General features: G+C 33.3%; 1 protein-coding gene across 9 annotated transcripts in view; it reads left to right on the top strand.

Annotated features, from left to right (window-relative positions):
* The window catches only part of UBR3 (ubiquitin protein ligase E3 component n-recognin 3), a 230448-nt gene that overhangs the window by 142811 nt on the left and 72050 nt on the right, over positions 1-15587 (top strand). For 6 of the 9 annotated variants that reach the window (XM_081814231.1, XM_081814223.1, XM_081814228.1 and 3 more), the window contains 4 exons: positions 573-683; positions 5793-6005; positions 7211-7347; positions 13434-13519. In XM_081814231.1, coding sequence (XP_081670357.1) covers positions 573-683; positions 5793-6005; positions 7211-7347; positions 13434-13519 — 547 coding nt within the window. Of the gene's footprint in view, positions 1-572; positions 684-5792; positions 6006-7210; positions 7348-12008; positions 12141-13433; positions 13520-15587 lie in introns of those variants that run through there. The other 3 variants (XM_081814224.1, XM_081814227.1, XM_081814229.1) reach the window with 2 other exon arrangements.

Raw genomic sequence — 15587 nt, 5'->3', positions numbered from 1 at the left:
ATAAGAAATGGACTCTTAACTATAGAGAATGAACTGATAGGTACCAGTGGGGAGGTGGGTGGGGTGATGGGTGAAATAGATAATGGGAATTAAGCTGTGCACTTGTGATAAGCACCGGGTGATGTATGGAACTGTTGAATCACTATTACTGTATACCTGAAACTAATATAACACTGTGTTAACTATACTGGAATTAAAAGAAAAGAAAGTTGTTGTTAATGTCAGATGTCACAGAGAGATTAAGTACCATATAGAACAGGTAAAATAATCAACAGCAGAATAGTTTACACTAAACTATATTGAGAGTTTATTTTTCTTGAGGTGGAGAAAGTGTAATTTATAATTACTCTCATTCATTATGAGCCTAGGTTTTTGGAAGCTAAAACTGGTATTTCAGATTTAAAGATACTGCCTTATGACTGTCAAGTCGGGTGTTAACTTTATATCACAAAAATATAAAGTTCACATTGGTATAACAATATGAAATCATTCAGAGGTTTATGTGGATATATTTAAATATGCTTATGTTTCTTTAAAATTAATTGTATTTTGTCTTTTTTTTTTTTTTTAAGAGTTCTTGTCTCTTGGCAGTATCAATTGGCTGGGAAGGAGGTGTTTATGTACAAACCTGTGGCCACACATTACATATAGATTGTCATAAATCTTACATGGAATCATTACGGGTAAGTTGTATTTAAAGATGTATATATCTTTCTAGATATTAAATATTTTTATAGCATATAAATCCCAGTTCATCTTAGGTGATTTCGATTGCCATTTGAACTATGCAGCCTTGTGGTTCCTTGACCTCTTCAGCTTTAGGGATTTCACTTTTTTATTTCACTTCAGCAAATGATATCCATGGTAGTAATTTTAGACTTTGTTACTCTAACTCTGAAATATTAAGCTTTAATATCCTACCATATCATTTTATTATATGATTATTCTTCAGATTCTCTTACTTTCATTCTCATTAGTGTGTTTTGTTTCTGACATCAAGATCTCTAGTCCTTTAATCCTTTGCATTTTTCCTAGCGTTAGTTCTTCCTTAGACTCACTTTTTTGTACTATGTCTATTCTGCTCTGAATAGCATTCATTTAATCCTCCTGCCTTGATTTGAGACCCAGGCAGCTAGCCCTGCCAGAAAAGTCATAAAACTAAGTGAAGTGGTATATCTGTAAATTTGTGGTTTCCTGTATAATAGTGGCTTAGACTAGGGTCACCAACTGTAGATATTACTTATCAATTCATTTACCTATCTTTTATCAGTTTCTTCTCCTAGTGTCTTCAGTAGCTATTCCAAACCTTTGCCTCCCCTATCCCAGGTTCTTCACCTAAACTCCAAGATCCCTTTCCTCTCATCAGATTCTCTCTCCTCCTTTGTCACCAAGAAAACTGTGGCTTTCTGTCACATACTAAGCTTAGCTTCTTACTTTGCTTATTTATTCCCTGATAAATGAGTCTGCATCCCAACCAATCCTTTCTTTTCTACTCTTTGAGGTAGTATTCCTTCTTCTGTTCAGGAATAATTTTTCTGTTGATGCTCTAGTATTCCTTTCTCCTCTTCACCTCAGGGGCCTTGATCTATTATAAGTAACCTCTTTTTCTTCTATATCTTCAGTTTTTCTGCCTGTTCTGTCCTTTCTTTTCAATTCATAAAGATGCTCAGGTCCCTGTCATTATGAATTTCTTCCCTTGACTTTGCATTCCCCTGTAGCTGCAGTTTTTCTCTTTTTCTCAGCTCAGCTTCTTAAAAGCATGGCCTTCTCTATTTCCCAATTCCTAGCTCAGAAGCAGTGGATTCCTGCTTTTCCCTTCGTATCCTTTCCTCTCATATTCAGTCACTTACTAAATTCTACTTACTCTGTCTCTTAAATCTCACTTGACTATATTCTACTTTCATTATTCTTCTTTTTGTATATGCCTTCATCTCTCATCTTGACTGTTGCAGTTGTTTTTTTATCAGCTTCCTTACTCCAAGTCTAATTTATTCACTACATTGATCTTTCTAAAATGTAAATCTGATGACATATGTCGTTGGCTTAAAAATACTTTACTGAATTCTTCCTGATGGGAAGTTCACTCTTCTCTGAATGGTAGTCAAGGTACTTCATGATCTGGGATTGCCTGTTGCTTTAGCTTTATCTTTCATCAATTCAGCATTAATAAGCTAATTAATAGTTCCTTAGGCACATTATGCATTTTTCACACATCTCCAATCATTCATTCAACAAATATTTTACTCAGTGTCTACAGTGTTCCAGATACTGTGATAGACATTGGGGATTCAACAGTGAATAAGACACATTCCTTCCTTCCAGGGGTTTACTATGCATTGCGTGAGATAGAATAAATAGATAGTTGCAGTATATGTGTTAAGTGTTATGAGGTATACACAAGGTCTTACTGGAACATCTGCCGAGTGCCAGAACATTTAATGAAATGTGGTGCTTGAGTGATGAGAGATAAGACTGGAAAAGTAATTAGGGGTCATACTGTAAAGGGCCTTGTGGTTCGTGTAAGGAATTTGAACTTTATTTAGATAGGTTCTTTACAGAGAGCCATTAAAATCATTAAAGACTTTTAAGCAGAGTTATGACATCTTCAGAAAGGTCACTGTGGCAGTTGTGTAGATGGTAGGTGATTATTGTGGGATTGCAGTAGAGTAAGAAAGAATGCGATGATATTTAGGAGGTACAAGATGATAGTGGCTTGAGCTTAGTCATTGCACTGGAGATGGAGAAGAGCTTAGAGATTTGAAATATATTTAGAAAAAGGGTCTTTCTGGACTTGGTGAGAGATGGCATGTGCAGTGTAAGAAGGAGGAAGGAATCAAGGTGAGAGATAATTGTGGTCATTGTGAAAGATTTGATTGGGAATAAGAGTCTCACATTAGGTGGATCATGGTGGCAACAGTATGATTGAAAGACTAGTTAGGAGAATTAGCAAAGAGAGTAGAAGGAAGAAAGTGGATGGAAGGACTAATGGGATTTATTAAGTAAATACTGGAGTGGAAGAAGACAGAAAGCTGAAGGAACTGTCATGACTCTCTTCTTTCTGAGGTAGAGGTGTAGCTTTATGCTTCTAGAGTAGAAGGAGCAAGGCTGGGGTAGATGAAGGGACTTGAGAAGTGAGGAGGTGGTTTGGAAAAACCACTTTGGAATTGGGTGAGAGAATTCTTCATAGGATGTTGGAGAAAGATTGCCAGGAAGTATTCAGGGCTTAATTGAGATGGAAACAGTTTGTAGCAAGCAGTTATTTCAGTTTTTTAATTTGAGTGCGGAATTGGAGAAGTCATACACTGGATTAATTTTGTACGAAGGTTTTATGGGGTACGTATGATGGAAGGACATATGAAGGGGGAATGAGAAGTATTGACCAAACAGTTTTTGAGGTGGTACATCATGGTGTGTAGGCAGAATAGGAAAGGCTTGATAAACTGGGGAAGAAGGGAGGAACTAAAAGATAAAGGAGATAGGAGTTGGCAGTCAGACTGTAAGCTGTTTGGATTTAATATTTTCAGATATGGACAATTTGGGGTCATTTTAGAATAAGGGGGTGGTCATGGTAACAGGTACTGGAGTAGAGTGGAGGTCAGTGCCGTAGGAGCTAATGAGGTCAAAGAGCTGATGGATTAAGATATAAGATAGATTGTCCCTATATACACTGAAGTAGCATAAGAGGGTCGTAGGACTTGGAGCAGTGAGGAAAACCAAAGTCTTCAGTGATTGAGGGCAGTGGATGACAGTAAAAAGGAAAGAAAAGGGTGATATCCCTAAATGACATGAGCCACAAAAATGGGAGAATGCAAAAGTAAAGATCTCAAGCCAGCACTAGAGATGAGAAGAATACTGAGGTGTGAGGGGTGTGGGAGAATGAGCAGTGCCTACCTGAGAAGGCTTCAAGAAAAAACCTAGTTTCAGTCAAGGCAAGGAGGGGGATCTAGCATTCTTTAAAATTAAGGCTGTAGGGGAGCTGAGCTTATAGAATGTCCTTCAATGATCGGGACTCTTACCCCAACCTTCTATACACCCTTCTTGTGTATCTTTAAAACTTAGCTCACAAATCTTCTCTGAGAAGCTTTTTCTGTTGTATTTTTCACACTATTATTATAATTTATTTTTGTTTGCTTCTATATTGTTAGTACCTTAAGTGAAGATGTACCTTAAATCTTTATGCATCACCTGGCATAGCATTTGACACATGATAGGAGCTTAGTAAATATTTGCAGAATTGGATTTAAGAAGATGTGGTGTTACATTTTTAAGAACTTGAAAAAAATAAATGTCAAAAAGTAAAAAAAAAAGTAGAATTCGGTTCTTTTAGTCAAAGTATTTGAGATCCAAATATAGTGAAATGAGCACTAAATTAAGAGTGGGGAAACTTAAATTCATCTTAACATTGTCATTACCTTTGTAACCATAGGCAAATTCATTTTCTTCTCTTTGTATCCTTTTTTTCCTCATTATTTTTGTCTTGTTAGTAATAATGTTCATATTGTAGCATTCATACATTTACATTAATGCATTAAAACATATTTTGAGATAAAGCGTTAGGTTAGTGGCAGAGTAAGAAAGAGACTGCTGGGAAAAAGAGCAATATAGTGGTTAAGACTACACAGTTGTAATGGCCTAAAAGAGCAAAATGGCTGTGTGGTGGTGTCAAGCAAAAGAAAAGAACAAATGTAAGAGTCTGGATTCCTGTGTTAAGTCCTCTGGTTGGTTAGCATGTATAGCGGTCTCTTATGAGTAAGAATTTCCTCCTAGGCACATATGCTTATGTGTCTGTGTTTAAAAAATTCTGTTTTCTCCTCTTCTATCAGAAACATCTGAAGGAAAGGGTGTTAAATTAATTCCCCTCCTATCACACTTACATTCTGAGCATCCTAACTGAATCTTTCCCCTATCCATTAAACCTAAACAAATTCACTGCATAAAGTCCAGTCAGTTGTGTTTGGCAGTTAGACAAAGACACATCACATTTTTTAGGCTTGATTTAGTCTTAGACTAAATCAAGTTGTCTATTCTCCATCAAGGATCATGGGCACTGAGAGAATCTGCCCAGTGGTCACCTATAGATTATAGAAACAGGGGCATGGGGTAAGGGGAAGGTGATCCACTGTAATGTGGCCTACTTTTTAAGTTATTCTTTATCTTAAATCTATATTACACATCAATTGCCTCATTATTTAACTGTTTCATACTAAGAGAAGGGGAAGATACTTCAGCAGTTCTTGGTGATAGGCTCTTGGTGATATGATTGCCATGTTGAAAGAAGTGATTTGATAAGCTTCAACAGTCAAATGAGAGACTTTGTTTTTTTCTTCAAGTAACATCTTTTTAAAATTTTTTAATTTTTATTTATTTGACAGAGAGAGACACAGTGAGAGAGGGAACACAAGCAGGGGGAGTGGGAGAGGGAGAAGCAGGCTTCCCACAGAGCAGGGAGCCTGATGTGGGGCTTGATCCCAGGACCCTGGGATCATGACCTGAGCTGAAGGCAGACGCTTAACGACTGAGCCGCCCAGGTGCCCCTCTTTCTTTTTTTTTTTAATTTAAATTCAATTAATTAATATATAGTGTATTATTAGTTTCAGAGGTAGAGCTTAGTGATTCATCAGTTGCATATAACACCCAGTGCTCATTACATCAAGAGACTTTATGTATGACATATATTAGAGATTTTTTTTTTTTGCATGGTTCATTTGTTTACTATAAAATGTAATGGTGTAAATTTTTTGTTTTCTTTAAAGGTGTGCATTATAAATTTGTATGTTTATTTCATCTTTTAGAATGACCAGGTTCTTCAGGGCTTCTCAGTGGACAAAGGAGAATTCACGTGTCCTCTCTGTAGGCAGTTTGCTAACAGTGTTCTTCCTTGTTATCCTGGGAGCAATGTGGAAAGTAACCTTTGGCAACGTCCTAGTAACAAAAGCATACAAGATCTCATAAAGGAAGTGGAAGAGCTGCAGGGACGGCCGGGAGCTTTCCCAGTAAGCATCAGTGTAAGGCAAAAATATCCTGGTAAACTCAGCTCTGCTTTCAGCTCTCATTTTCATTCCGTTCATTTTCATTCCTTTCTAAATTACTCTGGACGTTTAAACATTTAAAAGCAATTGCTTTTAGATGTTTTTCTTTTCTGTTTGTGGTTATTAAAAACAAAAATGAGAATAATGGAACAAATTATTACCAAAGGCTATACTTTTCCTTAGTCCAAATTGTTATACTTTTAATATACATCTTCCAGATCATGAAATCCTATAAGCTTAGATATGGTTAGACTCTTTTAAGATGTTGAAATCTTTAAAAACAAAGCCAAACAAATAAATTACATATATATGTATCTTACAATGTAAAGCATAGGCTAATCACTTAAAAATATGCCCATCAGGTATATTAGGATTCAGATGATACATTTACATATACACACACACTTTATATATGTGTAATTATAGATTTACATACACTTCATGTGTGTATGTATCAGATAAACTATCATATACTTGATTGAACCATTCACTGTAAGTCAGTCTATTTTGGTGGGATTTGGTGTAAGTGAACCCATCTTTTATCCCATCCAGTAGGATTTATTTATTTGATTTAAATATTTAAATATTTTACCTTCATTATAGATGTATGATACAGAAAGAAGTGATAGCTGTACCTAGTTTAAGCAATAAATTTATGAAAACTATTGACTTTTGAAACAAATTCATAGTTAAAAGCTACTCAAAGATTTATTTCTTTGCAATTTCTTTTCTCAGTTGAAGACTAATTTTAGAGTCTGGTTTTTTTCTTTTGTAAATCCAAATTTTTATGTGTTTAAAATATGCTTAAAGCAAGGGACATCAATATTAGTCTTTGAGAAGTGAACTTAAATGAGGTCAGATTGTTTATAAACATGAAAATTGTTCTAAAATATTAATGACATCTACTCATTTGTTTAGAATATAGGTTTGTGTGGTTAGTTCATGGTTAGATTATAGGCTAACCAATCACAATATAGAATTAGGAAAAAATAGAAGATATTTCTTGATCTATTTTATCTTTGTGCACTAAGTGTATTTATAGTGGATAGCTCATGTACATCTGTTTTAACTTCTTAACTTTAATTTCCTAATGTATTCATATGATAAACATTGTAGTGTTAGACTATATTAGAGAAAATGAATATGAATAAACTTTATATGTATGTTTGCATTTTTTACAGTCAGAGACCAACTTAAGTAAAGAAATGGAATCTGTAATGAAAGATATCAAAAATACCACTCAGAAAAAATATAGAGACTATAGCAAGACCCCAGGTTCACCAGACAATGATTTTCTCTTTATGTATTCTGTTGCTAGGTAGGTATACATGGTATATACTTTAATATTTACTTATTCTGAATAGTTGGTTTTTTGTTTTATTTGTGCCATTAATATTTATTTGAAGAAAGGATGTGTATTTTTTATGGTGGTTGAAATTATGGCTAGTTTTAGAACCGTCTCAAAGGATCATAAAAATGTAGGTTTTCTTCATTTTCTGAAGAGTTTTTATTTTCATGAAATATCAGGTGAAGTGTTATATATTATAGAATATGTAGGAAAAAGTGTATTATTAACATTGTGGGACAGATGTCTACCTCAAAGCATGTGAGTATTAAATATGAAGGGTCTTGTTAAGAAATCACTGTTCAAGTCCTGTCAAAAAGTAGTAATACTGAAAACAAAAACATTGTAATATGTTAAACACTTTTAATTTGTTTTTAATTTATAAGTAAGAAGAACTTATTTTGTTTGCCTTAAGCTAGTAAAATATCTAGTAATATCCTGTAGGTGGTTTAGAAAATCAGATAAGGGAGATGGAGCAAAAGATCAGGCAAGTTCTAAGTTTCTATTAGTAGCTAGCAGGGGGCTCAAGAAAACAGGTAAATACTCCTCATCTTTCAAATTAGGTAGGATTAGTCTAATTGAGTGGGTGTTCAGTACCTAAGAAATGGTTCCAAACAGGGATTTTAGAAAACTTAATTGAATGAAAATGGAGAACCATAAAAGAAGTAAACAGGGAAGAAGCAGGCACAATTAGAAACTTGTAAACACATTCTGCCAGAATTGATGTTGTAGACCACTGGATATCCCTAGAAGCATACTTTTTTGTATCTTGTCCCAAGTAGTATTATAATAGGTAAGATTTAGAGAGATAATGTAACTTGAATGTCATGCAGCAAATTAGTAGCACGTAGTACTAGAACTCAGATCTCCGAGTCAAGATCTATTGTTCTTTCAATTACTGTCCTCCTTTTTTCTCCCCTGTATTCATCTTTTATAGGTCATATGTGCATGCAGTTCACCAGGGCCAGTCTCTCTGCCCCATTCATGGACCAGAGGGTAACAAGAGTAAATGAATTATATGTAGTCTTTAGAACCCAGGAAAAAAGGAACCAGATTTAGGAAAATTGCAAGCAAGTTAGAGCTCAAGATAAGAAAACATTAGTGTTTAGTTTAAGAATGCAAAAGCTGGACATGGATTGATGTAAAAGGATCTAATGGATTGGGAAGTAACTTTCTAGTCTGCACATTCCTAAACTATTGTTGTTATTTATCCAGAATGCTTCAGAGAAGATGTAACAGTTAATTCAACATTTTGTGTCTGGAGAGTTACCAGCTGCATACTTGCAATAAAATACACTTTATGTGAAAACTAAATTGAGTATGATTTAATTTTGCCATGGTTTCAAGGTTTTAAAAAACTTCTATACAATGTTGTAGTAATAATGTTGTAGAAAATTGAGATGAATGTAGACCAACTCGGTTATGCCATGTATATATGTGTCTGTTTATATAGATGTATATGTGTTTGTGTGTGTATGTGTATAAATACTATATTTATGTTGCTTATGTATTTATGCTTTTTACTTTCTTAGGACTGATCCAGTAAGAAAATTCTAGGTGAATAGGAATGATCTGTCCATGGAATTTTTCTATATCATGATAATAACTTGATTTAAATTTAGTTTAGTGGAAGTTTTAGATTCCTATTTCTTGAATATATAAATTCCTATTTTCTTAAATATATAAATACCTTATATATACCTTGCTGTGGTAATAGGAGACTTTTTAAGGTCAATGTATTTTGGTTTTTCTCTTTAATTGAGAAACAGGAACAGATATCAAATGTTATTTACTGTGGATGTATATAGAGAAACAGAAAATGTGTTCTCTCCTCCCATTTTTCTCTGATTGCTCATGATAAACTCTAAAGCAACAAGATAATGCTTCTGAAAATGAGAGTATGTAACCCTTAAAAAAACTTTGGTTAAAGTTACCCAGGCCATTGTGAAGTTCTCACAGTGAGATTGCACGCCTTCTCTAAGTTTTACTTACTTATTAAAAAGAAAACAAAAACAAAATTAGCTAAAAAATTAACAAAAACATGAATTGGGGGAAAAAAGGATGTTGTATCCTATTTGAATAGTAATTTTCTCAAGGTAAGAAACAGGTCTTTATATATATCTTATGCCTAGCATATAACCTTATTTCATAAATATGTATGATTACAGATTATGATTATTTTTGTGCCTAAAAGGTAGGCATATTTGATAATATTTAAAATGTTTAAATGTTTAAGTGAAATATTTAGAAATAAATTTATTTTGAGTTATTTAACTTTTGAATTAAATATTGTGATTCTTAAATGTATAATTCATTAGAATGTGCACATTTATTTGTATTTGACATTAGAAATTTGAATGGAATACAACCCTTGTTTCCCAGAGCTGAATTTCTCCCTACTGAATGAGTAATTTAGTTTGCTCTTCAGGGAACTTAAATTTTTTGTTGTTCAGGAAAAAAATATTTCTAGTGGTTAAGTAGCCTGTAAAGCTGTTAATTTTAATAATTAGAGGATTTTTTGTTTGTTTTGTTTTTTGTTTTTTTTTGTAGGGCAATTTATCTCTTTGTTTTTTATTTTATATGCATGGTAAAGCCTTGGAGGATTTTTTGAGGGCAGCAGAGAAGAAATTGTTGGAATGATATCTTTCTCTTACATTAAAATTAATCAAAATTACTATATTCAAGTTTTATTGTATTTCCAAAAAATGCTCTGTTGCAAATACCAGTCGTTCAGATGGATTATGGAAGGTTAATTTGGGTGAGGAAAGCTTTCCTCAATTAAATACCAATTCATTATTTCTTTATTGAAACAAAAAATGACACTAATTTTAATAATTGACTTTTCCAAGGATTTTGGACTCATGTTACATATAGCCTAGAGGTATTGGTGAGTAACACTTGGCCTGTATATAGTGAGAAACATGGAAATGAAAAGAAGATGAAACATGAATAACTGAGATGTAGATGGAGAGATATCTTTAAGTCACAGTGGGTAAACTGCTCAGTAGATTGAGTGCAACTTACTTTACATATTAGTTGCATTGTAAGTTTAAACTTTACAACCTAAGTATGTTCAGAATAAAAGGAATGCTTGCTAAAATACCAAATTATGAATCCTTTTTAAAGCCAAGAAATTCTTTGATAAAACACCTCCACTTCCTCCCCACCCCCCCCTTTTTCTTGTTTCACTGCTGGATTTAAGGGAATAGAAGGAAGGGTCAACAAAAGAAAGAGAATAAGCCATGGGGACTAAAGAGAATCTTATCATTGGTTCCATACCCAAACAAAGAGATTTCTGGTTCCTAAGGTGTTTTTGAGCACTTTGCTGTGTACCATCAGGGATTTAGAAGCTTTATCTGAAATGGTCCCGGCTCTCCAGGAATTTATTACCATTTAGTTGGAGAGACAAAACCAATATACATCAACCTGTATAAAACAGAATATAGTTTGTTTTAAAAATATCATATTGAAAAAATGCTATAGAACTTTGAAAGGGAAGATGAACAAATTGAAATATAAAGTATGTGGAAATGTTTCTTTCCTGTCTCAAGAAAAGGGAATTAGTTCTCCCTAATTCCTGGAAGAGTTAGAGCTTGAGCTGAGTCTTGTATAATATAGGCTTTGGTACGGACAAAGATATTTTTTCTCTCTGAGATGTTGAGTAACTTGCTTAACCAGTAAGTGGTAGGCTCAGGCCTTGAACCCACACTGATACCAGTGTGTGTTTGAGTGTCTCTGTGTGTGCATGTGTATACACACATTTGTTTTTCAAATTATAGTTCTAAAAATAGAAGTTCATATCAAAGGAGGGTGGAGGGGGTAGAAGGGAAAGCAGACCTTGGTCATGCAAAAAGAAGCTAGAGCATAGTTGGAGTTTTTAAATGGAATATGTAGGTGGGCACCAAGATAGTTGTAAGCAATCTTTCTCATTATTGTTTCAGTTACAGAGATTTTTTTTCTTTCCAAACTAATTTGAATGGATTTGTGTTAGGAATATAAACAGTAGAGTCTACTTTTCTCGAGAACAATCTTTATTTTTATATCATCCATTCAGGAGGGCAGAAACAGAATATTGTGTTGAGATTTTCAAGAGTGAAGGAAGATCAAACATGGGGTGTGTGACACGTTTGTATGTTCGTTTCTCTAACAAGTCTCAAAGGGCCAATTTTGATGTAAATAAAATAAGGAAAAACTGAGGGTTAGGGTCTCTGACATATTGATTTTTAAAGTCCTAGATTATTACATGATACTAACCCTTTGAATAGGTAGGGTTTTTTTTTTTTTCTTTCTTTTTTAATGTCAGAAAGAATGTTTTTCAGGAGATTTTCTAACCATAATCTGAAACAATTAATTAGATTTAGTAGTTTTCTTCCAAGTATTCTTTAGAATCAGATTCCTGGTAACATGTTTGTCATCCTTTAAAGTATTTTATTTGATGATTGAATAAACAGAATTGTTCTTGTATTTATATTTTAATGAATATTTTTGCAAACTGTGCTAAAATAAAAGTTGACATTCTGGTTCTGACCTTCGTTTGTAAGAATTGATCATGTTTCTGGTTAGCTCTTTTAAAAGTACAATCTAGGAAATCTTAGTTTTTATAAGAGAATATAGCCGTTAATTTTTTTCTACAGATTAGGCAACAGAAGATTTGTGAAAACAAAATATATTGATCTCATTTATATTCCCCTGATGAAGGAACACATGCTGGTCTCCGCTCGCTTTCTGTCCACTAATATGAAATCCTTGTCCCTGCTTCCTTGCTGGTAGGTTTTTAGAAGTTCAGTGAGCAATGCAAATCACCTGAAGGGTGGAAAATTCCCTTGTCACACAGATGCCCTTATCAGCAGCAACCAGATGGAGTTCTGAGCAGGAACATTATCAATGTTAAATTGCTTTTCCCCCACACCAGTAGAGAGGATTAAAGCATTCCTTTAAAAATGGGTGGCAAATGTACAGATTTAAGAATATTAATTTTGTTAACAGTTTGCATTTGTAAGTAAATATATGAAAATAATGTTTCAAAACATTTTGTGTTAAAAGTACAACCCAAACCAGTTCAAACTGTTTTGTTTTAAGTAAAATAGGATCATATTCTTCCTTCTTCCTTGAATTCATTTGCAGAGTAAGCTTGAAATTTTGCCTTTTTTTTTTTTTTTTTTTGTGAGACGGGCTATCTCACTGTTAGTGTCAAATGCATATCTTGGATATAAATTAGTTTATTCAGTTTTAGTAGGGGCAAATAAAGGTGTGTTTAAGTTTATTAATACTGTTGAAGTAAAAATACACGCATTTTATCATTCAGAAATTTCATTTATTCTGGCAAAATTCACTGGCTATTTTACTGTATTGTTTTTGAGTAAATCTTTAGATTCTGCAACAATTTGCTTTTTAAAATGTCAATTTACTAATTATTACTAATCTGTAAGCTAATAATTGCTAAATATATTAGAATTTCAGATCTGTATGAACTTTTTTGATGTTTAGCAGTGCCAGTAGTTACAGTGTACTTTAATAAACTGTAATTTTAGAAGTCCAAGAAGAGTCTCCTGTTAATTATATGTGTTGTTCTTAGCTACTTTGATGTTAGTGATTTTGTTTAATACTGATGTCTAGATACCATCTAAGCTCCAGTGAGTGATAACCATTTCTCTGATAGAAAAGTTGGTATGCCCTCATGTTTTAGATGACAGTATCCACTCAGTCACTAACAGTTGGGTACAAGCTCTTTCATCAGATTTATGTGCAGGTTTATGAAATGTGTTGCTGTTGTTTTCCCTAAGGCCCAGTTTTTAGTATTTGCCAACATTTGGGGTTTTGCAGCCGTTACATCATGATGTGTGCAGTTTTGCAGGTTATATATATGAACATATAAGGATAGATAAACTGTTTCCCTTTTTATTTCTAAATATCAGATAAAATATTATTATGGATATTCCATAAACTATTCATGAAGTTCTTCAACTTTATTATTTAGGTTAATTCAGACATATCAGTAAAACAAATTAAAAAGTATTGCTTCAGCCTAATTGAGATATATTTTGATGCTTTACTTACAGAACCAATTTGGAACTTGAATTAATTCATCGGGGAGGCAATTTGTGTTCAGGTGGTGCAAGCACAGCTGGCAAAAGATCTTGCTTAAGTAAGTAGTAAACAGTGTAAATTTAAAAACATTTTTATTTTAAGATTTTTTTTTTTTTGTGAGACAGAGAATGAGAGACAGAGAGTATGAGAGGGAGGAGGGTCAGAGGGAGAAGCAGACTCCCCGCCGAGCAGGGAGCCCGATGCGGGACTCGATCCCGGGACTCCAGGACCATGACCTGAGCCAAAGGCAGTCGCTTAACCAACTGAGCCACCCAGGCGCCCCAAAAACATTTTTATTTTAAAAACATTTTAAATTATGTCATTTTTGAAAGCCTGTACAGGCAAAGTGGTCTTTTGATGTATTTTCAGATTCTTTCTATGTTACATATAATCAGTTTTAATAGTGATTATATGCTTTAAATGGCTAATCTTGTACTTAAAAGAATCATATGAATATTTAGCTCTTTCTATACTATGATTACTCAGTAAATAAATGCCATACCCATAGATCAGATTTACATTGGCTCAGAATTAAACAGTGTGGTATCCTTGGCTATAAAAAATTACCTTCAAACTTAAATTTCTTAAAAGAATTTTTACATTGTCTAAATTAAAGAAAATCTTTATATAAAAATAATTTGTGTTGCCTACAGATTCCTATAATATACAGTGCTGCTGTTAATTAATGAAGGCATTTGTACTGTATTTTAATGTGGACATTAAAATGTATTAAAATTATGGATGTTTGCTTTTATTTATGAATATAGTTTATATTGTAAAATGAACATGATTCTTCAATACTTTTTTGTAAGGGTAAGTTTGAGAGAAGTGTCATTTGGAACTTAATGTAGATTCTTCATGAATATGGTTTTGATGCTATCACTATTTAGTCATTTTTTAGAGAATTAATGTGAATACTAGGGGTAATGCTACTTAAAGTGAAGGACAGCTAATTATTGGTCCCAAATCACTGGAATTAAAATATTACCTAACATGATCGATACAGAAAATAAAAATGGTTTAAAATACATAATATATTATTTTGAAAAATGAATATATTTTCTTAAATGCTAAAAATAGTAGTAGTTATTAAAAATTATCAACACATAGGTTTTTAAAAAATATATGTGTATTTTTTTAAAAGATTTTATTTATTTATTTGAGAGCGAGAGAGACAGAGATAGAGCACGAGCAGGTAGGGGAGGGAGAAGCAGGCTCCCTGCTGAGCAAGGAGCCTGATATGGGGCTCCATCCCAGGACCCTGGGATCATGACCTGAGCTGAAGGCAGATGCTTAACTGACTGAGCCACTCAGGTGCCCCCAAAAATATATGTGTATTATTGTGAAAAGATATATATGTGTTTCGGGGATGATTTCAAAGCAAAGGACCGATCAAAAACATCTTAAATTATTTATTTGATTTTAATTAATTTTTAAGTAGGGTCCATGCCCAGCATGGAGCCCAACATGGGGCTTGAACTCATGACCACGAGATAGAGACCTGAGCTGGGATCAGGAATCAGGTACTTAACTGACTGAGCCACCCAAATGCCTCTCCTGGAATTTTTAATGTCACGATACAAACTTATGTGAAATTTCAACTGAGTTACTTTTAAAATTCTTACTAGTTGTATTAGATTTTGATATTTTTTTGGGTTATCACTTGATTCCTAGAAATGTAAGTTGGAAGTTATTTTTTATTGAATATTTAGGATTTACTCACTTTTGTATATACTTAAACCCTACTTATACCCGGTGCTTTAGTATTATGTTTTAAAGGAGAAGTTGTTGATACATAGGAGTTTTAGCTTCTAGACTGAATTAGCAAAGACTGTAAATTCACTTATTTGAATTACCTTTTCTTGTTAATTTATTCTTAATTGTTGTTTGGCATTGGCTAATAATATTCCAGAAACTGTTATATTAGAAAGTATTTAGTAAAGGAATTTCAGTCTTATGTTCAAAAGCTCTACTTCATTTTTTTCCCCCTCTGAGGTACTTAAATATATCCAGAGACTTGTAAATAACAAATTTATTCAGAATCTTAAAAATAGTAGTGTAAAATTCTAGCAGCAACCACTTCAATTATCATCCTTAATTTTAATTTAAATTATTAAATTGATAGT

This window comes from Leptonychotes weddellii, chromosome 3, assembly GCF_054177405.1.
Source record: "Leptonychotes weddellii isolate Sample4059 chromosome 3, ASM5417740v2, whole genome shotgun sequence".
Taxonomy (NCBI): domain Eukaryota; kingdom Metazoa; phylum Chordata; class Mammalia; order Carnivora; family Phocidae; genus Leptonychotes; species Leptonychotes weddellii.
The sequence above is the reverse complement of the archived record's forward strand: the minus strand, read 5'-3'. Positions and strand labels throughout refer to the sequence as shown.